The sequence below is a fragment of the Heteronotia binoei genome, chromosome 21, assembly GCF_032191835.1.
Source record: "Heteronotia binoei isolate CCM8104 ecotype False Entrance Well chromosome 21, APGP_CSIRO_Hbin_v1, whole genome shotgun sequence".
In the NCBI taxonomy this organism is placed as follows: domain Eukaryota; kingdom Metazoa; phylum Chordata; class Lepidosauria; order Squamata; family Gekkonidae; genus Heteronotia; species Heteronotia binoei.
In genome coordinates this window covers 173,288,860-173,313,139 of record NC_083243.1, presented here as the reverse complement: position 1 = coordinate 173,313,139, position 24,280 = coordinate 173,288,860, and the positions used below count along the sequence as shown (strand labels likewise).

Sequence of the window (24,280 nt, the reverse complement as noted above, 5' to 3'; positions counted from 1 at the left end):
CAGGCAGTAGGAAACTTGTTTTTAAAAGGCTTCATCGTAACCAAAGTACAAATATTTACTCCTTTTTTGCACTTTAAAAATTTGTGTTGGAAGCCTGTTCTACAAGCTATATACTTTAACAATAATGCAAAAATATTCTTTAAAATACATTATTATCAAGAGACTAGGCCTTTTTCATAGTCTCTTGTTCAAACTGAAACACTGGTTTAGGTTAAAGCCAACAGGACACAAAAATTTCTGCTTTCTGAACATCAAGCCCAAGCTGACAATGACTCAAGAGGGAGAGATAATGGAGGAGGGATATAGGGTGTTTCATCTGCACTAATAGTTTCAAGGCCACCAAAATGGGCCCACACATTCCACCTTGTTAATGCAAAAATTTGTGGGAGCTTCTTAATTGGGTCTTATGAAGCTGCAGAACATCAGAAACTAACTGGCAATCTCATCTGATTGGAGACATCACCTGGTCAGTAACACCAATAGTCAGTTGGGTTACATCACTGAGCCTACATTTGATTGGCTAGCCTAAATCATGCCAGTGCAGGCTACAAGGCATAAAGGGAAAAATTAGGGTTCGTAGAGTCTTTCGGAATCAAGTGCCGTGTTCTACTGGAGAAAGTTTTCCTTCCAGACGTTTTGTTCTCAGCTGCGGAGAACATCCTTGAGGAAGGAAGGAAAATTTTCTCCAGTAGAACACGGCACTTGATCCCGAAAGACTCTACAAACCCTAATGATGTTACCAGCCGTGAAAACCTGAAATCTTTGATAAAGGGAAGAATCTTTATTCTAGTTTCACCCTTTACTTGGACTACAACTAGCCTTGGGACACTTTTGACTGCAGTGGGCCATGACAGCTGGGCACCTGTTGATTTTGGACTTTGAAAGTATCTCAGACTTTGCCTTGCTAAGTAACCTCTGGATTAGAAGACCATTGTTTTAAGTATCTAGGTTAGTTATCCTGCTTTGTTATTTTATCCTCAATGTTCTTTGCTCTTTGTTGCATATTCTTGCACATCCTTTTAATAAATAACTTTAATTATATTTTGGTGTGTTCTTGAATTCAGGAGGCTTCAATCTGAATTCTTGTCTAGACCTGAGAAGGGCTAGAGGCTTGGTCCCTTGGTCTCTGGTTGTCTAGGCAGTCAAAGGGGCTGGTGGCAGCAATATCTTGAGGTGTATGGACTTGCACTTCAGCCTTTTGTTTGCTCCTGCCAAACCAGCCACCCTCCTGGAGCAGGTTCCCTAACTTGAGAGTTTAGCACACTTGGCAATGCTATGGAGGTGGTAGGTTTGTGATAGTTATGAATTAGAGACATGCTCGCCCTACCTCAATTCCAAAATAACTATGTCCTTTCCCAAGTACAGCATCCACATACTCCAGTACCAAATCCACAGCTTCTTCTAGCAGGTCATAGTTCAAATAGAGGCGGAGAAGTTCAGCAGCATCTACCTTCTGTGAAGAAACAAATACAATTCAGGGAAGCCAGCGTGAACGGCTGGTTCCAAGCCGTACTGTATTTTATATTTGAGCACTGCAATGAAAGCACCAACAAGTAGACCTCACTTCTTGCTGGTGAGGTTTCCAAGAATCTGAGGCAAGTGTAGATGAATGCAAAATCCTGGGTCAATTTATGACAATCAAAGGAAAAGACTACCTTCTTACCTTGTACTTAACCTATGACAATTTCACCTCCCTGGCATTCTCTCAGATCTTCAAATCGCTTCCAATCTTCTCCATCTTAGACATTTGTAAGCTCTTTCCTTTATTTGGCAAATGTTTCAAATAGCTAACCAAGGGCATTGAAAGTCTCTTTCTATCCAATATCAGTAAGAGATAAAAAGTTTATCTTTTTTTTTGCTTTCTGCAAATCACTTGCCTAAAGTTTACCTATTTTTGCTTTCTGCAAATCACTTGCCTAAAAAGGCTTTAATACATCACTGGGCACCCTTTCCATCCTCTTGAATGCTATCCTCGGCAACTCTTTGGTACTGCTGTGATTGACCATTAAGATTGTTCCAAATTACATTTCAAGCCAGTTGTCATCACTGTCCCAGTCCTACTGCATTATTTATTGGATGTCTTATGCTGCCTGTTTTTGGTTTTATTTTTAATTCTGTGGTCCACCTTGAGTATCACTGAGAAAGGCAAACTCTAAGTGAAGTAAATAAATAGGATGCTGACACTTACTGTGAGGGCTCCTTCTGCTCTGAGGAAGGTGGGGCATCTTTTCCTAGGTGATTTCTACCTGCTCATCAAAGAAGCAGGACCAAAATTTTCTGGTCTCTTGGGCAGGAATCACCCACTGATTCAGTTTAGTAACTCCCAAAGAAGTATTTAGAAAAACATTGCTCTGAATTTGTTAAGCATTACAATACTTTGAAATGGAAAGAGGAAGTCTGCAAGAGAAAAACCTGGATTATTTCTTTCTCCCCTTACTGACAGGGTGGGGCAAGATGCCCTCCCTTCCTCAGAGCAGAAGGAACCCTCATTGTACCAATGTTCAGTACTTGTTGGGGGGGAGGACATCTTGTCACAGGACTTTATAAAGCAGTCATATCCCATTTCAGGTGGGTAGAGAATATTACTCCACCTGAACCACGTTTTGCAGAATCCTCCTGGCGAAGGCTGCATCAGCTATTCAATTTGTAATGCTTAACAAAGGTGAAGACGGACAATCATACAGCTGCCTTGCAGATCTCTTTGGCCAAAGCCTGAGCATCCAATGCTGCTCTTGAAGCCATTCTCTGGGTAGAGTGAGCTGTAATCCCTGCAGGTATTTGAGTTTTACTACCATACCAAACCTTGCAGGCCGAGCGGTCCCCTTATTACTTTATGCCGATGACACTACCATCCTCTCTTGTACAAGAGTGGGCCTGCAAAGGTATTTGAATGCCTTTTATGACTACTGTAATTGTAATTCACTTACTATCAATTACACCAAATCTAAAGTAGTTGTCTTTTCAAACTGCTGGCGCCCACAGAGATGGTTTATTGGCAATTCAACAATCGAGCAAACAAAAAATTTTAAATACTTGGGGATCACTTTTAACCACAAGTTAAGCTGGGTTTCACATCGTAACAACACCATCAACTTGGCTAAATGTTCAGCTGCTCAAATTAAACAGTTTTTCTTTGCAAGGGGCAACCAATTAGCTCCAGCAGCTATTAAAGTGTTCAAAGCCAAAACGCTTGCCCAAATCCTCTATGGTATCCCTATTTGGATCTCAGCTTTTACCAGGAAAGTGGAGGGCATTCAAGCCTCATTCTTTGAGTTTTACTAAATTGATACACTTGAGCAATGCACTGCCTCAGAGTACAGCTTACTGAAGCTCTAGAAAACTTCTCTTCTTCTGTGAGGTGGACTGATCGCAATGAATAGGAAATCAGTCTTTCAAAAAGCTGTTGTTCACTTGATGTAGATTCTTAGAGCTCTCTGGGGGTCCAACAGATCCTGGGGGTCAAGTTAGAGCATGTCACTCTTTCTCCCTTGGATGTACAAGGGAACAAAAAGGATGGTAATATTTCCCGTGAATGCTGGGAATGTGTGAATGTAAGTTCTGTTCTCAGGATTGTCTTGTCTTTGTGAAAGATAGGGTGCATTCACACTACACTGAATAATGTGTTTCGCAACTGGATTTTCACTGTGTAAGAATAGCAAAAACCCAGTTGCAAAACGCATCATTTAGTGTAGTATGGACACACCCATACACACCTTTTCCAGCTATAATGCACCAAGTTTTTACACACTTCTGGCCATGGAGACAGTCAGAAAAGAAGATCCTCATTCTTAACCACCTAAGAAGACATCTCTCCCTTAGGAAAGGGATTGAGAATAAAATGGCCAATACTGTAATGCTCCTGTATAGATCTATGGTCCAGCCTCATTTGGAATACTATGTACAGTCCTGGTCATGTATCGTAGAAAAAGCTGGGAAAAAGAGGGCAACCAAGATGATCAGGGAATTGGAGCACCTTCCCTATAAGGAAAGGCTAGAATATGGGACTTTTTAGTTTAGAAAAGAGATGACTAAGGGGTGACATCATAGAGGTTATACAATTATGCATGGGATGGAGAGAGTTGACAAAGAGAACTTTTTCTCCTACCAAAATACTAGAACTCAAAGGAATTCAATGAAACTGATGGCAGTAGGTTCAGGACGAACAAAAGGAAATACTACTTTACACAGAGAGTGATGTGGACTTTGCTGCCAGAGGATGTAGTGATGGCCAAAGGAATAAATAGCTTTAAAAGAGGATTAGATAGATTCATACAAGGTAAGTCTGTCAATGGCTACCAGCCATGGTGATTAACAGGAACCTCTACATTCAATTAACAGGAACCTCTACATTCAGGTGATTAACAGGAACCTCTACATTCAAAGGCACTAAGACTCTGAATCCCAGAGCCATTCAGACATAATAAGCCTTGGTCTATGCCTTGTTGCTGGCCCTCCAGAGGAACTGGTTGGCCACTGTGTGAGACAGGATGCTGAACTAGATGGACCACTGATCTGATCCAGCAGGGCTTTTATAAGATATAGATCAGTCCTGGAGGCTACAGTGAAAGTAGTGCATCCATCTGCTTTACCATTGCAACCTGGAATCTGGAGAACAGTCTGGGGAAATGGTGGTGGTTGTCGGAGACAAGGAGGTGCAGCTCCTGTTGGCTGGCTGAATCAATCTACAATCTGGAGGAAGATCTCCTCTTTTAGGGACTATTTGTTGTTGTCCACTTGTCAACTCAGCCACTCTGCTTAAGCATTCAGTTGTCTCCTGATGATATATCCCTGGGCCAAAAGAAGCCCGCTTAAAATCCACTAGAGACAGGGCCTTCTCTGTTATGGCCCCTACATGGTGGAATCAGCTGCCGGAGGAGGTGAGGGCCCTGCGGGACCTTGTTCAGTTCCGCAGGGCCTGTAAGACGACCCTCTTCCGGCTAGCTTACACCTAGCTGAGATGAGAAACTAAATGTAGCTTTGCCAGACTCCTGTTAGACATATTTTTGGAATGTGTAATGGTTTTAAGGTTTTAACAGTTTTAAATGTTTTGTTTATATATTCAAATACTTGTTTAACTTTATGTTTGACTAATTGTTGGGAGCCGCCCTGAGCCACTTGTGGGAAGGGCGGGATACAAATCATAAATAAATAAACAGCACTGATCTTCAGTTCCTTGACAATCATGAACAACTTTACACTAAGCTACAAATACCACTGATGTTAAATTGTTACTGAAACAGATTTAACACACATCCCTCTGTAACATCCATGCTCCCCAAACTTCAATTTAATTTTGCAAAAATAAAGCATTTACTTTGTAACTGTTGATAAGCCAGTTAGGCAAGGGCACCCCATGAGACAGTAACTTGTTGATCACACAGCGATGATATAAGTTGTTCTGAGACTTGAATCTGTCCAGGTAGGATGATAAAAGACGCCATGCTTCATCTGTTGCACTAAAATTCAATAAGAGTACACTTTACTATGTCATCAGATCTATACGGTAAAGGTAGTCCCCCTGTGCAAACTATCTGTATATACACATTTATATTGGGATACCAGTAGACGGCTCTCATCCCTGCATTTTGACTTGGCTTTTATTAGTCGTCATTATTTATGATTGTTTCTAACCCCTCCCTTCCCCAACTCCTACGACATATACAGACTGCTAAGAACATAAGTGAAGCCATGTTGGATCAGGAAATGGCCCATCCAGTCCAACCTCTGTGTCACACAGTAGCCCAAACCCAGGTGCTATCATGAGGTCTACTAGCAGGGCCAGAACTCCCGAAGCCCTCCCACTGTTGCCCCCCAAGTACCAAGAATACAGAGCATCACTGCCCCAGACAGTGTTCCATCTATACCTTGCAGCTTATAGTCACTGATGGACCTCTGCTCCACATGTTTATCTAATCCCCTGTTGAAGTTTTGTATGACTGTAGCCACCATCACTTCCTGTGGCAGTGAATTCAACGTGTTAATTTTTCTTTGAAATTTATATTCTTAACACTGGGCTTTTATAGAATGCACTTTCTGCAGTCTTATATTGGAGAACAGCTCTGCTAGTACCACCCCATGCAGGATACTTAAAGTGAAAGAACCCCCTCTCCATGGGAATTTCTACTGCCGTACATGTCTGTTTGTTGGGTTTGTCTGGCTAGTTTCATCTTACTGTGCAATGTTTCTCTGACTCCAGTCCCAGTTTAATTTCATTTCCATTCCATGTTTGTGTGTTCTTTCCTTGCATTTTTATCGTTCAACTATTCATTAGGCTACTTTTAGAAGGCTGTTATTTTATTTGTTTAATTTAATTCGTTTTATTGCTCGATACTTTATATTGTGCAAGTGAGCAGCTCTGAAAACCTAAATAGTTGAAAGGTGGAATATAAATCTTTCCAATTTCTTCTTGATTTAATCAATCAATCTTAGTTTGTGTGTGTGTGTGTGTGTTCTCACTGTCTGATTTGTTTAGTCTGTCATCACACATCAAGTTCCCATGATGATACTATCATATGGATCAAAAAGCCCACAAAGCTGGGTCCACCAGGAGAGCAGGTAGATCTGAAAAATGAAGGGTTAACAGCTTCAAGTAAAGCATGATGTGTGAAATCAAGGACAAAAGACATTCAAGTGGTATTTTGGGTTGTTGTAGCAACCTTAAATTAGGGTTTGTAGAAACTTTTGGGCTCAAGTGCCGTGTTCTACTGGAGAAAGTTTTCCTTCCAGACGTTTCGTTCTCAGCTGCGGAGAACATTCTCAGTGGCATTGCAGCCGGAGCAGGCGCTCTGACCTTCTTGGCTGCTGTGCATTGAGAATTAGTAAAAGCAGCAGTGCCAACCTACCTCAGTCTTTGGCCTGAGAGAGATTAGGCTGTCCTCAACCAGGACCAGCAGCCAATGCACAGCAGCCAAGAAGGTCAGAGCGCCTGCTCCGGCTGCAACGCCACTGAGGATGTTCTCCGCAGCTGAGAACGAAATGTCTGGAAGAAAAACTTTCTCCAGTAGAACACGGCACTTGAGCCCGAAAGATTCTACAAACCCTAATGATGTTGCCAGCTGTGAAAACCTGAAATCTTTGACAACCTTAAATTGTTCTTCAGTGTTAGTTTTCAAAACAAGAGGGTTGTTTTTTTTCTTAATAGAAAATAGGGGGAAAGGGTATACGGGCTGCCCTTTGAGCCACAATCAGAAAATCTGTTATTTTCCATAAGGATCCCATTACCTTGTTTCTTTGGTTGCAATTACTGATGAGAACTGATTTGCAGCTAGCCAGTCCCATGCTTCTGTCAAAGCTGCTTCTCCTCCAGACTGAAGCTGAATGCATCTGGAATACACATCACCACCACAGGTATATAAACCATAACTATAAGCCTTTTGTTAAAAAAAAGAGGGGGGGGGGGGAGAACTTTTGGATGCATTCCATTCCTGCAAGAGGAGCTCATGATGGCATACAAGAAATTATCCTGTTTTACCTTGGCTGATTGTGCTGCAGAACAAATATTCGCTCAAGGCGATCTGACCAGGGATATGGACCTACGCCTCATTCATCTTCAAAGTCTACCTCTTATATCAACTACAGATACTATGGCAGTGGCTAAAAATAGCTGCAATGAAGAACCCTAGATAGGAGCCTGGCTAGATGGGCATTCTTTGAGCATGTGGAACAGTTTCGCTGCCTATGGGAACACCCCGGCTCCCTTACTGGACTAGGTTTGTGTCCATATCTCCCCTTATTCTGAAAGTATGAAATCCAGAGTAAAAGAACCCATCACCGCAACAGGAAAGGAAAAGCACAACAATAAAAGCAAAACTGATCCACACAACAGACTGAGGAGAAGTAGTGAAAATTAAATCAATAATAACATTTTTTACCTAGCAATTCACCCAGTCTCATTTTGCTTCCACAATTTACAGTAACTGATTACCAGGGCGATGTATTCCACAGATTTCCAAGCCTCTCAAACTAGAAATGGCTCAGTTATAAGCAAAAGCAGTTAAACGAAGAAGTGAAGGCCTCATTTCAGTCATCTCCCTGTCCATATCACATTTTCCCTCTTTACCAAGCAATCCCATCTTAGGGACACAGGACTGCATCCAGAGGCACAGAAATTATTTTGGGGTTTGTTTTTTGTGTGGCGGACTATTGTTTCAACCAAAACACAATTTTAAAAAATACTCAAACACAATTTAAAAAAAATACACTTTGACAGAAGATCAACGGGTGTTTCTTGATATTATAGCACTCGTGTTCAGTACCTGAATAAGCCCAATATTTTGTTACATACTTGAAAGTAAGTCCCTCAAATACAGGCGTTAAGGAAAGGTTGAAGGTCTGGCAGAGAGAAATGGCAGTGTCAAAGAGACCAGCCTGAACCAGCAGGACAACCAGCTCCTCAGGGGATGAGCTTCCTGGGTAAACAATGAAACTGGATCAATGTCACCTTAAAACGTTGAATAATCAGAAATTCTGAGTACTTACATGCTACACAACTGTATGTTTCTACACTACAATCAATATAAGGCGGGAAGGAAAGCTGAGGGGAAATTCCTCCGAGAAAGTCCGCTTCCCTCGCTCCCAAGTTTTTTGGAAAATTGTATCTAAAGTCCTAATAAAGTCCTATTAAAGTTCAAATAGTAATAACGCAACTTCCAAGAAAGGGTTCTACCGACCGTGGCGAAAGATCGACTGATCCGAACGGCGGTCAGAAGAGAACTGGCGGGATGTCTGCTCCGGTCCCTGTGAGCATGCGCGGTGGGGCTTCTGCGCATGCGCACTGGGCCCTGGGCGCGGAAATCCGCAGCTTTCAAGAATACCGATCGAGATCGGCGCGGGCGCCTATATCCCATCAGTGTGATGCACAGAGACCACGAAGAAGATCTGTATGTTTCTACACTACAATCAATATAAAAAATAACCCCCAATTTCAATACTGGTCGTAATTTTGCATAGGCAGTACTTGCAGCATTTGTTCTTATAGATGCAAACCACCCACTCGGCCTTTAACTACTGGGCAAACTGTGTCCATTATAATCATGAAAGCCCATATAGAACCCGTCTTCTTTGCATATTTAGCAATACTGTAATAAATGATGGCATTTTGTGGGCTGAGGGTCTGCCATAAATGAAGACATCGGTTCCTTTCCACACAACAGCAACATGCAGGAGCTAGAATAAGAAATGCACAGCAGCATGTCCTTTGTTGGCTTCCACCCCCCCCCCCCCCCACACACACAGACTAAGTTACTCTCATCTACATCACACTTAGGTGCTCCAATTAGTATAATTCTAATCATACCTGCCACAGCAGCTGACGATGGATCATGCTGAGCCAAAGTTAGCCTTATGCGAGCCAGGGTGCATTCTCTTTCCAAATCTTTTAGTTCCAAGATTTCAATCTGGCTTCCCGCTGTGTCAAAATATAATTGCGATATATTGGCAAGTTCAAGTATCCATCTTTAGAGTACAAACAGGCAAGATGAGGACCAAAAATTAGCATGCAAGTAATAGCAAAACAGCGCTACCCCCCCTTAATTGCACTAATTTAATCATCGTTTCGAAGACAGGAGGGCCTGGCGTAACTTTGTCCATGAGGTCGCAAAGAGTCGGATTCGACTGTGCGACTGAACGACAAAATCACCATTTCATAATGGAAGATTCCTGATGTTGGACTTTCCCGGTCACCCCCAGCTGCTCTGGTGGTTGTGTTAACTATTTATTTATTTATTTTAGGATTTGTATCCCGCCCTTCCCACAAGTGGCTCAGGGCGGCTTCCAACAATTAGTCGAACATAAAAATTGAACAATATTTAAATATGTAAACAGTTAAACATTTAAAACAGATAAAACATTAAAAACTAATAAACAATCCAAATATATATAAAACAGAAGTCTGGCAAGCTACAATGAGTTCTCATCTTAGCTAGGTGTAAGCTAGCCGGAAGAGGATCGTCTTACAGGCCCTGCGAAACTGAACAAGGCCCGGAAGGCCCTCACCTCCTCCGGCAGCTGATTCCACCATGTAGGGGCCATAACAGAGAAAGCCCTTTCTCTGGTGGATTTCAAGCAGGCTTCTTTTGGCCCAGGGATAGTAAGGAGATTTTGTGTTCCCGACCTCAGTACTCTCTGGGGAACATGTGGGGAGAGACGGTCCTTCAGGTAGACAGGTCCCAGGCCATATAGGGCTTTAAAGGTAATAACCAGCACCTTGTACCGGACTCGGTATATCACTGGAAGCCAGTGCAGGGTCCAAAGACCCGGCCGAATGTGTCCCCACTTTGGGAGACCCAGTAACAGCCGGGCCGCGGCATTCTGCACCAGCTGCAATTTCCGAGTTCGGGACAGGGGCAGCCCCATGTAGAGGGCATTACAGTAGTCCAACCTCAAGGTGACCGTAGCATGGATCACTGTTGCTAGGTCGTCGCGCTCCAGGAAGGGGGCCAGCTGCCTTGCCCGCCTAAGGTGAAAAAACGCGGACTTGGCAGCGGCTGCTATCTGAGCCTCCATCTTTAGGGAAGGCTCCAATAGCGCCCCCAAGCTCCTGACCCTGTCCGCTGCTGTCAGCGGCGCACCGTCAAAAACTGGTAGGGGGATTCCCCCTCCCGGGCTGCAGCGACCCAAGCAAAGGACCTCTGTCTTCGCAGGATTTAGCCTCAGCCCACTCAGTCTGAGCCACTCAGCCACGGCATGTAGTGCCCGATCTAGGTTTTCCGGGGCGCAGACCGGCTGGCCGTCCATCAGTAGATAGAGCTGGGTGTCATCAGCGTACTGGTGACACCCTAGCCCATACCTTCGGGCAATCTGGGCAAGAGGCCGCATATTTAAAATGAAAAGAAAGTAATATTTAGCCTGACTTCTAAATATAATAAGAACTTTGATTTTTTTGTCAGCAGTAGTATATTGGGGCCCAATCTTCCGCTTGGTCAAACAATTTAAGGGGAAAAAAATTTGGTATCACAAGCTAAAGAGATCTTATCACCTTTCTCCTCAAAGAACTGAAGTGGCAGGTAAAATTCTCTTCTACAGAAGCCCTCTTAACATGTGGGCTTGGTGCCCTTTATTTATTTGGCTTCCTGTCACAGTTCTTCAGTTTCCACAGTTCTTAACTATTCCCTTCTTGACAAAAGCTCTCATATTCTTAAATTCAGTTCTTAAAATATGTACTTTTATAGAGTCTAGATTTAAAAAACCTTGAAGAGGCAAGAAGATGAATTTCAAGCACTAATTTGAGCTTCACCAAACTTACTGTGCAGCGGGGACTAAGAATGCAAAAGCACGCTTGTTTTCTTTGTGATGCAGTTTTATTCTAACTTATTTGCTAAGTTGGCACTGAAAGATTTCTAAGTGGAATGCCAATTTGGTCCTGAAAACTATTAGCTGTTGAGCCAGAAGTGTGGTAGAGCAGCAAACCAAACTTTTATATCTTAAGGGGATCGTCCAGCTACTTAAGCAAATACACATGAACACAAGGAAAATAATATGTGGGGATAAGAAATAAGGTATAGCAACCATGACTCAAATATACTATTTAGAAATCCAGCAAATCAGATATAATTTAAACAATCAGAATTTAACAGCAAATACTCATTACATTTATATCCAGATCTTTCATTACGGAACTTGTGGCAGTAGGCACAGAGCTCTAAGAATAAGTCACTCACTTGGGACAGTAGCACATTCTCCATCATGACTTCTCTTGGGGGATGCGCCCGGGCGTTCATACTAGTATGAAACAGGATAAGGACTCCAAGTTTATTATTTTTCTCAAGTCTCTAAAACATCTTCACAGTTACTTAAGTCATTATCAGGGCTGTGCACTTTTCCATCCAAAATTTCATTCCGTCAATATGGAATGCGGCAACTGCACTGTCAGTCGCTCAGCCCATCTATTTTAGTCCTATTGATACAAGTAGTATTAATACAAAGGAACGCTTAGACTGATAAACATCTCAAAAGTAACGGGAAGGTTCAGACAGCAGCCTGTGGGAAAAGCTTAAACTAAACCAAACAGCCCCTTACCATTTTCCTCACCGCCCACCTATCCTCAAACTCTTATGCTTCTCTGCTCCAATACTGAAGCTGCTCGAAGCAATATGGTCCACAGGAAACAAACAGCACAAACAGCACAACAGCGATCAGACTTACAGCAGCCTCTCATACAACCACACAGTTATGGTGTCTCAAAGCAGCACAATTTATATTTACTGTGCAAGACTTTTCCTGCTGTCAGCGGCATAGCTCTCTTCATTGTTTTAAATGGGGTGCAGAGACAAGGCAAAGTCTCCCATGCGTTTTACTCCTTAATCATGTTTAATATACTTTTATTCAGATTTTTTTCCCTGACAGTATACATTGGTACACTGTGTAAGTGGCTGCTAGCCATGGTGACTATATGGAGTCACCATGGTGACTATATGGAGTCACATTCAGAAAGAGTAAACCTCTGAATACCAGAGCCAGGAAGCAACATTAGGGAAAGGCCTTAATCTCTATGATCTGTTGCTGAATCTCCAGAGCAGGGGTGTCAAAGTCATTTTTTATGAGGGCTGAATTTTACACAAATGGGACTTTGTGGGGCCAAACCATGCGTGTCATAAAATGTCGTGCCAGGTAGCGGAGATATAAACTTTATAGAGGATACAGATACACAATTAAAGATATTATTTTAAAAGCTTTTGTGATAGTTTGTTTAAAATGGAAAGGTGGGGGAATAGTGGGATTTGGCAATGCAATTTATAAAACAAAACATGAAGAAAAGGCACAAGAATCCCAGGAGAAACTAAAAATATAAAATGCTCTGAGCCTAGGAAAACTTGGAATGGCTGGGCATTGCAAGCTTCACCCCCCCTACCCTACCCCATCTACTCAGATTGGCAATGGCTCTCCAGTGTAATATCTCCCTTTGGCTGTGGGTTCCCAGGTTAGAATACTCACTAGGCACCAGTTCTCAGATCCACTCAGCAGAGACAAGCTGGCTCAAAGGATCAACCCTTTATTTGCAAGGAGCTTCAACTGGTCAAAAACACTCCAAAAGTGAAACTGCTTTCGCTCCACTCCACTGAAATACATTGCAGCACAAAGCTGCAAGAAAAACACGGAATGGGTTTTCCCTTAAGGGCCTTGCCTATCTGGGCCCAGAGACAATGGAAAATCCATTCCATGTTTTCCTTGCAGCATTGTTGGCAGCCCTGGAGCTTCAAAGGGTGAGGACAGTGGGGGAGGGGGGAATTGCCGTGGGCCTGATTGAAGCCCTGGGTGAGCTGGTTCCAGCCCAAGGGCCAAGAGTTTGACAGCCCTGCTGCAGAAGAACTGGTTGCCTATTGTGTAAGACAGAATTTTGGACTACATGAACCACTGGTCTGATTTAGCAGAGCTCTTCTTATGTTCTTGTGTACTAGACCCTTTTTAAAAAAACAGGCTTTCAGTTTATGAACAGCCTCCCTGGACAGGTGGCAGGAGGAGAAGAAACTTGGAGTAGGAGGAAGAGCTCCTGAAGTTAAAGCCTCCATTGAGCTGCTGTTCTCCAGAGACTACAGCAGAGGCTAGTGAATGCTCCTCTCTGACAGCTTTACAGAGCTGCCTTGACTGCCGTCTCCTTGCCTGCTCTCTGAGTACCACTGGGCTGCGAGTGTGCAACAGCTAGCCAGCTTCACGCCAAACACATCACCAGGGTGCAACTTCATAGGAAGGCAGCAGCACTTGTATCATGCGACATCCTTTCCCTCTCCTGGCCTGCTCAGCAGCCATCGTTGGCTTTGCAATGCCCTGGCAGTCTCCCTGCTGCTGCAGAAATGGAACAGGTAGTTAGCCTCTCTTCCTCTTGGGAAAAGTCTATCTACCAACACAGGCTGACTGTAAATCCTCCTTGGGGATCTGCACAAAGTTCCCTTTGAAGTGGATCTAGTTGGCCAAATGTCATTCTGCGTTTAGCAGTTTTGTTAAACATGAGCTGGAATATAATAATTATCCAGCTGGGACATGTTTCTGGGATTTAATCCCACCAGTGCAAAAATTGTTCTCTCTCTCTCTCCTTTGCGTTATTGCTTCTGGTCTGCTGGACTTTTGCTATTTCACTAGACAGCAGCAACTTTTGCCACCCAGTGGTCATGCCTGTCTACATAGGAATGCCACCAAAGATGTGCAGCTTGGGGGGGGGGGGAGAGAATGCAGTCCACCTTAGAAGAACTCACCAGACCAGTCCCTTAGCAAAGCAGCTGCCTTCCTGAATCAGAGAAGTCTGGTTGGCAGGGGATGGAAGCTGAATGGAGCTTTAGGATGAATCCAGGATGAGGAGGAGACTCAGGGCTAGAACGGGGCTGACATGGGCCAATGAGGAAATAATTCATCCAGTGGCAGCTATATTGCTGCTGGGCTGATGTTGCCAGGTAAGGTTGGGATACAAAAGGAACAATTTCAAACGAATACAAGAAAAACCTCAAGATCTGAGCAGGGGTGTGTGTGTTCCCGGCAAGGGTTTGGTGGATTTCTGAGTTCTGTATTATTCCTTTCTCCATTGGCTTTGCTCTGAGATCTTGATGACAGCCTGACCCAAAGAAAATAAATGGGGAGAAGTGTTTACTATGACAGTTGATCTTTCACATAAGTAAAAGACAAGAATTCAGGGGGATTTTAAGGACTCCTTGTCGCTCTAGCTATGTATGTCTTTGTGAGCATGAGAGTGAAAGAATGTGGCACAATAAATCAGTTCTTCAAGGTCAACTAAATTTTTTGTGTTGTGAATTTAAAAAGACATGTTATTATCCTGTACCCTTCCCCACTTTCAAAGTCTGTCAAGAGGAAACCCCTTCACACATAAGGAAAGTTACTGAGAACTGAACTGCTAATATAATAATGCTTCTGTATGTATCTACAGCATGGTCTCATTTGGAATACTGTGTACAGATGCTGCTGCATTTTAAAAAGGCTATTAGAAAAGCTGCAAAAAGAAGATGTCAACCAAAAAGACAATGGACTGATCAAAATGATCCATCATTTCTGATAGAGGCTTGTGTAGGAACAGGAGGGAAGAGGTGTGTCTGTGGGCTTCAAGATGAGGGGGCTCTGTGTGTGGCAGAAAATGAAAGAGAATCCTTGAGAATTAATCTTTTAATGTATTTAAATCTCTAAATTCAATATAATTCCTTAATTCCTTATGTATGGGCATGGGCACGTTTTTGTTTTTTGAAACAAAAAAACAATATTTATTTTGAATCAATCTGTCAGATAACCTAGGGAATTATTACAGTGAAAGCTTCAAATGTTGTAAATTACCTCGCCATCTGCCTCCAATGTAATGCTGAAAAAAACTTTGACGTGTGCTAATTAATATGCTAGTTACACAGTAACTGGGTATTTATACAAAAGAGGCTGATAATAAGTAAACATTAAAAAAAAACATGCAGTTGTTCATACCACTGCACCAGAAGCTGGCTGTACTATCCAAGCATATTCAGGGCGAATCAGGCGCAAACAATTAATAGCTGCAAGGTAACAGTTTGCTTGCTTCTGCAGTCCACCAAGTGTGCGAACTTCTCTACCCAGCCGCATTCCATATTCAAACATCACTGTTCCAGCTAAGGAAGGAAAAACGTAATACTTAGCAGCAGCAACATTTTACTTCGCTATGATAAAGAAGGCATCGTGGAGCTACGAAAAAGTTTGCTCCAGGGACAATCATCATAAAGTGCAAGACTCCATCAGGGATATGTGGTGTCTAATTCTCCCCACAGTTACTTTCCTTTGAATTTTATAATAATTTATTCAATTGAGGATAGACTCAAAATAGAAATTGATGCTAATTTGATAAACGCAAAGGGCTGGATCCAAACCTTTGCTAACAGAACAAGTTCATGGAAACTGATCTTTCTCAACTTTCACTTCCCTCGATAGCCCCTCATTGCCCCCCCTTAGCAGCTGTTGATAACTGGGGGACCTTCCAAAGCAATAAACCTCACGGCATATGGTTCAGGAGAGTCGGAAAGCAGCTGGAGGACATGGAGGTTTCTGGGTGAAGGTGAGAAAAATCAGTTGCTGTGAATAGAAGCTCAGATCACAAAAGCTTGAATCCAACCCCTTACCGCCCACAATCAATGTAGATGTGGGAGAAGGTGCTTAGTGGAGTACCAGATGATATCCCCTACAAGTGGTCCTCCCAGAGACACTTTCTCCCCTGCAGGTCTGGCTTATTGTTTTGGGCACATGCAAGTAAAACTGATAGAACTCTCACTCACATATACTTCCCTGGAAATACCTTTGTAGCCACCACATCACAAGTATGAAAGAAACACCAGATGTAGAATTCCACATCTGGAGTTGTCTGGCACCCATTAGTTCTTAAAGATAAAACCTTTAAACTTTTGTAGCATGTACTAGATGCCACCTTGTAAGCAAGATCCAACCCATTTATTATATATGTTAACAGCCGCATGAACTTCTGCTTGGAAAATCAAGGCAATTGTCTTTTAATCCAGTCACACATACCTTTCCGGTAGTTATGGCGATAAACGTGAAAAGCATATAGCAGCTCATAGTAATTGTGAGTCATCAGATCGACTGCACGAGCACGATATTCAATTATTCCCACAACCTATAACAGATAATTATCAAACGCTAGTTAAAGTATTCCATTATACACCCTTACCTTGACTCTAACAAGCACAGACTACCTACTTCATTATGAAGATTCACGTAAGGAAACTCCACAAGATCCTGAAGCTGGGAACGCTCACAGAGAACCACTACCAACTGTCGTAAGCAATCCAGTTGCCTAGAGAAAAAACAAATTCTCTCTCTCAAACACTGAACTTTAAATAATCTTATATGAACAGTAAGCAAAAGGATCCAAGCATGTTACGCTGATATGGGGGGGAAAAATTGGCATACAGGATGTAAGCCTCTGATTTGTTGCTATCTTGCTAGGAGAACAATGTGTGTGGCTGGAAACAAACTGGGATATGTTAGTATTAGCACAGAAGGGGGAGCAACTTGCTTGAGTATCTTCTCTGAACATGTTACAATTTCTATCATTTCTGTCCATAACACATAGAGCAGATTTACATGAGTGTTCATTACTCTCAACACAATTTGCAGCTGAATGTATAAAACAGTTGCATTAAAAAAGTTGAGAATACATGGAATGTAATTCTGTAGTGTTTTCAACTGCTAACATTTTGATTCTCTGATGAGTGTGAGAAACAGTTCTCAGGTCACCAGCAGCAATCATAAATTTAATTACGGCTATCAATGCTTACCCCTCTTGTGAAAGCACAACACCCAGGCAGTACAAAAAAAAAAAAATCTGACAGACACCCTCTCACACAAACACCTGATTCTGGATGTAACGGACTAACCTTCCTCACGTGAGCCTCTATTCTCATTTCCCACATTATATAGACTTTGGTGCAAATCAGAAGCAGTATGAATGCTTCAGGCTTTTTCCGATTCCTGATGTGGCCATGCCTTTCTCTAAGTTTTCTGCATGTACAGAATTGGAGGGAGTGGAGGCTGATGGGGGGGGGGGGGGGGCGGAATAGTGAAGACTTCAAAGTTGGACACTGAGTTTAGTTGCCAGGTGTTACTTTAAACTAAAAAAAAAATGTAAATACATGATAATGTGCATTGTGAACTTGCCCTAACGAAATAGTGAACAGAGATTTGGCTCTCCATATTGATTATTCAAAAAACATCATTCAAGTACGGATGCAGGTTGTATTTAAGTACCGTAGGGGAGCCAAACATGCACTAGCCCTTGTACAAAAGAGATACAGAACCATGTGTCAGGGGACTGCAGAATCCACCAAATGGAGAGATAAAGTAGTCCGGGCCTTTTTTTGTAGCAGGAACTCCTTTGCATATCAGGCTACACACACACACCCCGATGTAGCCTAATATCCAAAGGAGTTCCTGCTACAAAAAAAGTCCTGAGTAGTCCCATGAATCCAACGTAACAGTCTTTTAAACAAACCTTTCCTGCCCTCTAATAGAAATTTGCTACTTTCAACTAGAGTTGTTTATAAGTCTGGCTTCACTCTGGAAAACAAAATCACCTGCTAGCATTGATAGGCCTAAGAAAGAAAACCCACTTTTATCTCAAACAAGTACTTCACATAGGTTTTTTTGCTACTTTTCCTCCTGCCAGAATAGACAAAATGCTTCTAGAGGAGCACAAGAAGTTCTTGCTGCACAAGAAGTAAAAATCTCCCATGCACAAACCTCTCTTTCTTTGGCCTAGATTTGCTGTTACTATTTCAATACTATAGCAGAAAGCCCCAAAGGTCATTATGAGTTACAAACAATTCAACAATGCTGCATAGCTAGAAGAAAGGCAATACTACCTGCTAGAGTCTGGATTATGGGTCAAAGCCTCATATGCTTGATTGTTATGTCCTAAATCCAAGTGGTGTTTGAAAATGCATGTCCTCAAAGTAGCCTACAAGACAAGTACATTAGTTTCAACCAAACTATAATCTGCAGGAAAGGTTATTTGATGGAGGGGAAAATGTAGTATCAAAAGGAAGAGCAATTCAACATGAGAATATTAACCCCTTACCAGGCTTCTCCAGTCATCAGTTGCTTCTGTAATAGCTAACGTTGCAAGTTGAATTATCAACTCAGGTAGACCCATTGTGTCTAGTAAACGCAGAACCTAGAAAAGAGATATTTAGCCACTGAAATGATACCTGAACTACTGTGAAGATTTGAACTAATAACATATCATATGCCCTCCCATAAGTAGGGAGCACATGAACACCATTAGAAACAGTGTTTTGTATGCTTGTTAACAAAATACCTTATCATAGTACTGTAGCCGTGGGGTTGACATCATTTCTACATCTTCTGATCTAATTAGCCTGTCTAAAAATTCTTCTTTTTCAACTTCGGAGGCTGCTTCACAGAAACAGTCCAGAGCCTGTAAGCAAAGCAGAAATCAAGCTAACATGTCCCATATAACACAAATAAAGTCCTGACAACAGAATAAACCAGACCAGTTCAGACTACCCTACTACTGCTATGATAATATCAGAAGAGTGTTGCCCAGCATAATAGTACACCTGACAAAAATAAAAATGTTATCAGTTGGGATCCAAAAGTTGCATATACAAAAGGGCTTTTCAGCTCCCTTTTGTTACTACAACTTTCTCCCGCTCAACCATCCCAAATGTTGGCAAGCCTACTGGAAGAGCACTCAACGGGGTGCAAGGAGTTGCACCTGGGAAAGGACAAGTCCTGTGCAGCCAAAATCCATATGGATGTTGTAACAACCTACACCCGCCTCGTACTGAGGCAGAGCGAGGTGTTTTCTTTGCAGTGACAGACTGCAAAAGCCATCCAAATATAGCACGTGAATTCTTCTGATTCTTCAGGCACCATTTGGGACTACCTCGACAACCCAGATAATTGCTAAGACTTCTGCAATCATTGTGCCATGAGGCCCTGCCAAACTGTACAGAGCATTCAGCCAAAGATCAGTGGTCAGAAAGTGTACATCTGATGATTAGCCAAGGGCACTGCACTTTGTAGACATGCTCCACAGTAGAACAAGAACGGCACGCCTCAACACCTACCTACCAAGAATGCTGGGGCAATCAAAAATGTATGTGAAGTCTCACAGTGTCATCTTGTATGACTTCAGGAATCATTTTGGCTGCTAAAGCAACCCAAGCATATGCCAAGGTCCACTTGCAACTCAAGTCAGACAATAAGAATGATAACAAGAAGGAAAACGAGGGAACTCTCTGCCATTATTCAAGGGTTACTCAATTGCACATTTTTTTCAGTGGCAAGAAGTATAGTTAGGGAACAAGCAGCTGTCCACAGGAGTTGCAAGATACAAGTTTACACATTTTATATGTCTGCTTAGTTCTGAGCACCATGAACTGTGTAATGAATATGCTATTTCAGTCTCATGCCAGTGGATAACAGCATTTCCATCCTGGTAGGTAACAGATCAAAGTTTTTAGAACAGCCAGAGAATGCAAATGCTGAAAAACTGTATTAGAAGTTAACTTACATATATTGTAAAACACCATGCTAAGTAAGAGACAGTCTGGCACATAAAAGAAGCTTAACAACAAAGTGGGGGGGGGACTTTTCTTCTATGCAAATACTCAGGAAGATGTGCTATCTAACACAACAAATGTCTCCTGAAATCATTCCCTAGAAAACTTCCCTCCCCACTTTTTCAGTGTTCTTCTTGCTTTTTCACTCTTTCATGTTCAGTTCAATATTTAATTTCGAAATTAAGAATAAAATAAAAAAGAATCTGAAAACACATCAAGATCAATGTATAATACACTTTAACGGCCCATTGCCTAAATCAATTCTTTTGTCTCAAGCAAACAGTCATTTTATGCTTGGAAAGAAAAGATTACCTTGTGTCCTTCTCCCATAACAAGGTAGCATCGTCCCATCATAAAACAGCAGGATCCCACATTCACATGACACCAAGGTTCAAGTAAACGAATATATTCCTAAAATAAACACAGCACTCACCAATGAGAGCAAGGTTCTAACAAAAAAACATTCTTCCATCCCAGTAACAAGACCTGTGTCAATGTTTTATGGACTAATGAGTCATTATACAGTGTTTCAGTACACAGCCTAAATACTATGTTCCAAACTCCACAGCCGCTGATGTCTTAATTTTGCAAGATGCCAAACTAACTGGCTGACAATGAATTAAACAGACGATCCCAGCTAAGAACAGTTCCAAATCGCTACAGAGAGTGTCTAAAAACTGAATACACGTGCAACTTCTTTAGCTCATTAGTAAAGTTTTCCCTGTTATTACAGATGCCCCTTGGGGTTTAGTACTGTGGATATAATGGGGCTCTCCAATGTGGTTGCCAACTACTTTTACAAAGTCGTCAGGTGAGGCTTTTGGCCAGCAGGGCTTCTGATTGGCTGTGCAGGTTTTTAAAATGTTGTTTAGGTAACAGCTGCCACTATAACACAAAGATCTTCATTGTGTGACAAAAGTTAAGGTGTGCATATTCAGAAAATATTTTAAACAATATATTCATTTTAAAAGGCATCCTGTTAAACTCTTTTGCCGGAAATGTTGAAAACCTACTATTAGAATTGTGTATGACCACACTGTCTGACATTTCCTTTGGTTCCACTTTGCATGGCGGAAATTCAGTGGTTGGCTCCACCTCTATTAACCATTTTGTGGTTGCATCTACCACCCTATGTCAGAATTCCAAAGGTGCCCATAGGCTCAAAACTTAACTTTGTTAAGTGTTTGAATACCACAATTCATTGCGTTAACAAAATACTTCCAGCTCAGTGTGCTACACAAGATGAAGGAAACACAAGAGCCAGGTTTGTATGTGTCATAAAAACTCTGGTTTGATCACGACACTGGAACTAAGCCAAAGTGTGGTTTCAGATCATAGAATAAGGAGAAAGCTGGCTAGCTTCAGCCATGGCTAATATTGGTGTCAAAGTACTGCTTAAAGAGGAATAGTAAGAGTTTGCTCCAACAAGGAAGGATGCATTCTTTAGACATGATTAACGGAGAGTTTACATTACATCTGTAATGGTGATATTATTTGGTAGTTTGAGAAAGTATATAAATGACTATCCAGAAGCCTCAAAGAATTAAAAATAATTAATAATTGTTTCCTGTGTAAATATGCAAGTTAACTACAGCTCTGCAATAATATGTTACAAAAAGTTCCAGTGTATCTAATGAGAAACCAAGCCTTTCCCCAGGAAAAAACTTCACTTTTACACTCTATTTGTGTATATGTACTCTATTTATCACAATTCACAAATATGCACTAATAACATTAACACAAAGTCTACCCAAAGGACGCAGCCTTATACAGTATACCCAGAGTTCTCACACCAACTCCTAGAGGTCCGTTGAAGGTCCACACATCGTATTAATGGGCGGAAACATTAATGGGAGAACTGGAAACAGATGTCTGTAATTGCATGAGTTAATATATGTTTGTAAATTGAATACTGTGGCTCCGAGAAGCAGCGTCAGCGGGAGATAAAGGCTGAGGAAGGACCGGGAACACGAAATTGTGACGAAATCTAGGAGTACGGTCCCATATTCACTCTATTGAAAGTTATCATACTCAACGCACAGCAGCCAAGAAGGTCAGAGCGCCTGCTCCGGCTGCAACGCCACTGAGGATGTCCTCCGCAGCCGAGAACGAAACGTCTGGAAGAAAAACTTTCTCCAGTAGAACTTGAGCCCGAAAGATTCTACAAACCCTAATGAAGTTACATCTGCGTTCACAGTAATTCCGGAGGTTCTGATTGAAGTAACATAAGAGGAATGGAGGCAACAGCCCACTAATATGATGTGTGGACCTTTAATGGACCCCTAGGAGTTGGTGTGAGAACGCTGGGTATACTGTATAAGTCCGCGTCCTCTGGGTAGACTTTTCGTGAATGTTATTACTGTATATTTGTGAACGGTGATAAAAACTACAGCTGTATGGCTCACAATTCGTTTTATCCCTTTTTTAGCATACCACTGAAGCCTGTGACTTAGAACAGCATCAATTTTAAAAATAAAACAAAATACATACTTAAGGCCAGCTTCTAAACAAACGCCAACATTTGTTTAAGATATAAGGGTTACAACTTAAGAAATATTTCTACTCATATAGAAATAAATGTTTAGAGGATTTCCCATCTGCAGCTCACCTGCAGCTGAGTATATTGACAAGCCCCCATCAGACATTCGGGAAAGAGGAAACCAGGATTACTTGGCCACCTGAATGCTGTATAAGGAATTTAGGTTCAAGTTTTTGACAACACCTTCCATTTTAATATAAAGAAAACTGGGTGTTCCCCGAGTGGCCTGCAATCTGTTCATGAGCGCGCTAGAAACAGAAGTGAACTAAACACACTAAAAGAATAGAAAACGGAGATGGGGGAAAGATCATGGAAAGAATTTCGATGTCAATCTAAGTTGACTTCATTCAACTTAGATGTCAACCTAAGTCGACTGAGGTTGACTTTATTTTACTTTCACCCCTTTCTTCCCCTACCCACTTCTGTATTCCCTTACCCCTCCCTTTTTTGAAATTTCAATAAAAATATATATAACTCAAAAGAACTTAGAAGTAACATCTAGGTAATGCTTACGCGTTGTAATATAAGTCGCAGCCCATACTCCCCACTAAATACTGCTCTGACAGCTATTCCTAGTAATTTCTGTTTGGCTCTTGGTTTTAATTCACTCCTACTTCTAAGGGTCTTCTGCATAAATGGACAGTGACAAGGAATGAAGACCAGGCTGCTTCCATTTCCCCCAGAACGTGTTTAGAAGGCTCTCTTCCTAGGGATGTGTGCTAATATATATCCAGACCTAATATATACTTGAAAAGTACCTTATTTTCGGGTATTTTCAGGTATTTTAAATTTTTATTTATATGTCAGCTTTTCACTCAAATAGGGTTCCCAAGGATACTCTTGGGTATCGGGAACGGTATTTGGGATTCTCGGGAATATTGGTATCCAGGCCCCATATTTCCAGAAATATTTATGGCCAGCATTTGAAGGATCCCAGGCCTCTTCTTTCCTCTTTAACAGCTTTCCTGGGCAACAGAATGTGGCTCACAGCCAGCAAGAGTCTTGCCTGGTCTCGCAGTGCTGCAAGTCTGACTGGCTCTTTCTTCATCCTTCCCTCCTTTGCAATGGAGGTGCCCTTTTCCAGGGCCTCCCCTCCCACTTTACACCCCTGCAAGTAGGACAGCTGAGAGCACCTTGTTCCCAGGCCCAGAGAACTGGACCCTTTAGTCCTGTTCACTTGAAACCTGGGGGCACTTGCTCCTCTGCAATTTTGCTTTCATTTGATTAAAGAGCTACTCCAGCTCCATTAAAAAGGTCTCCCATAGAGAATAATGGAGTCCAAGTAGTTCTAGAATCCTGGAAAAACCCAGACTTGAATCCCAAAACAGTATTGAGGGATCCAAATAACCAATATTTTTGCCAAATTCTAATCTGAAAAATACCCACCCACCCCCCAACAGTTGCACATTTCGACTCTCTATAAGTTCACACTGTTATACAAAAGGTTTGAAGAAAACATAGCTTCTTTCCCCTGGTCGGGGTAGAAGCTGCAACTCTGAAGGATACAACAACTGTAAGAGACAACTGGAAATTTCAGAAAACATCTGAGTCCAACTCCATCCTGTTTCATCCCAGGCTGCATTAGGTGGGAACAGCTGAGATATTGTGTGTTTCCGGGCTACCTCCTGAAAGAACAGCTCCACAATAGTTTGAGGGCTGGTCACTAGAATCAATTAAAACAAAGTTA

The 24,280-nt window shown here is 42.0% G+C and overlaps 1 protein-coding gene across 2 annotated transcripts in view; it reads right to left on the bottom strand.

Moving 5' to 3' along the window:
* NUP160 (nucleoporin 160) overlaps nt 1-24,280 on the bottom strand; it is a 63,765-nt gene that overhangs the window by 2,043 nt on the left and 37,442 nt on the right. The window contains exons 20-34 of one of the 2 annotated variants that reach the window (XM_060261974.1): nt 24,100-24,256; nt 22,663-22,732; nt 20,367-20,465; nt 18,785-18,904; nt 18,545-18,640; nt 18,330-18,424; nt 16,666-16,762; nt 16,477-16,582; nt 15,409-15,569; nt 11,658-11,718; nt 9,296-9,406; nt 8,285-8,408; nt 7,222-7,323; nt 5,315-5,456; nt 1,328-1,453 (exon numbers count right to left, since the gene is read on the bottom strand). In XM_060261974.1, the coding sequence (XP_060117957.1) occupies nt 1,328-1,453; nt 5,315-5,456; nt 7,222-7,323; nt 8,285-8,408; nt 9,296-9,406; nt 11,658-11,718; nt 15,409-15,569; nt 16,477-16,582; nt 16,666-16,762; nt 18,330-18,424; nt 18,545-18,640; nt 18,785-18,904; nt 20,367-20,465; nt 22,663-22,732; nt 24,100-24,256 (1,667 nt within the window). Of the gene's footprint in view, nt 1-1,327; nt 1,454-5,314; nt 5,457-7,221; nt 7,324-8,255; nt 8,409-9,295; nt 9,407-11,657; nt 11,719-15,408; nt 15,570-16,476; nt 16,583-16,665; nt 16,763-18,329; nt 18,425-18,544; nt 18,641-18,784; nt 18,905-20,366; nt 20,466-22,662; nt 22,733-24,099; nt 24,257-24,280 lie in introns of those variants that run through there. The other variant, XR_009556569.1, reaches the window with a different exon arrangement.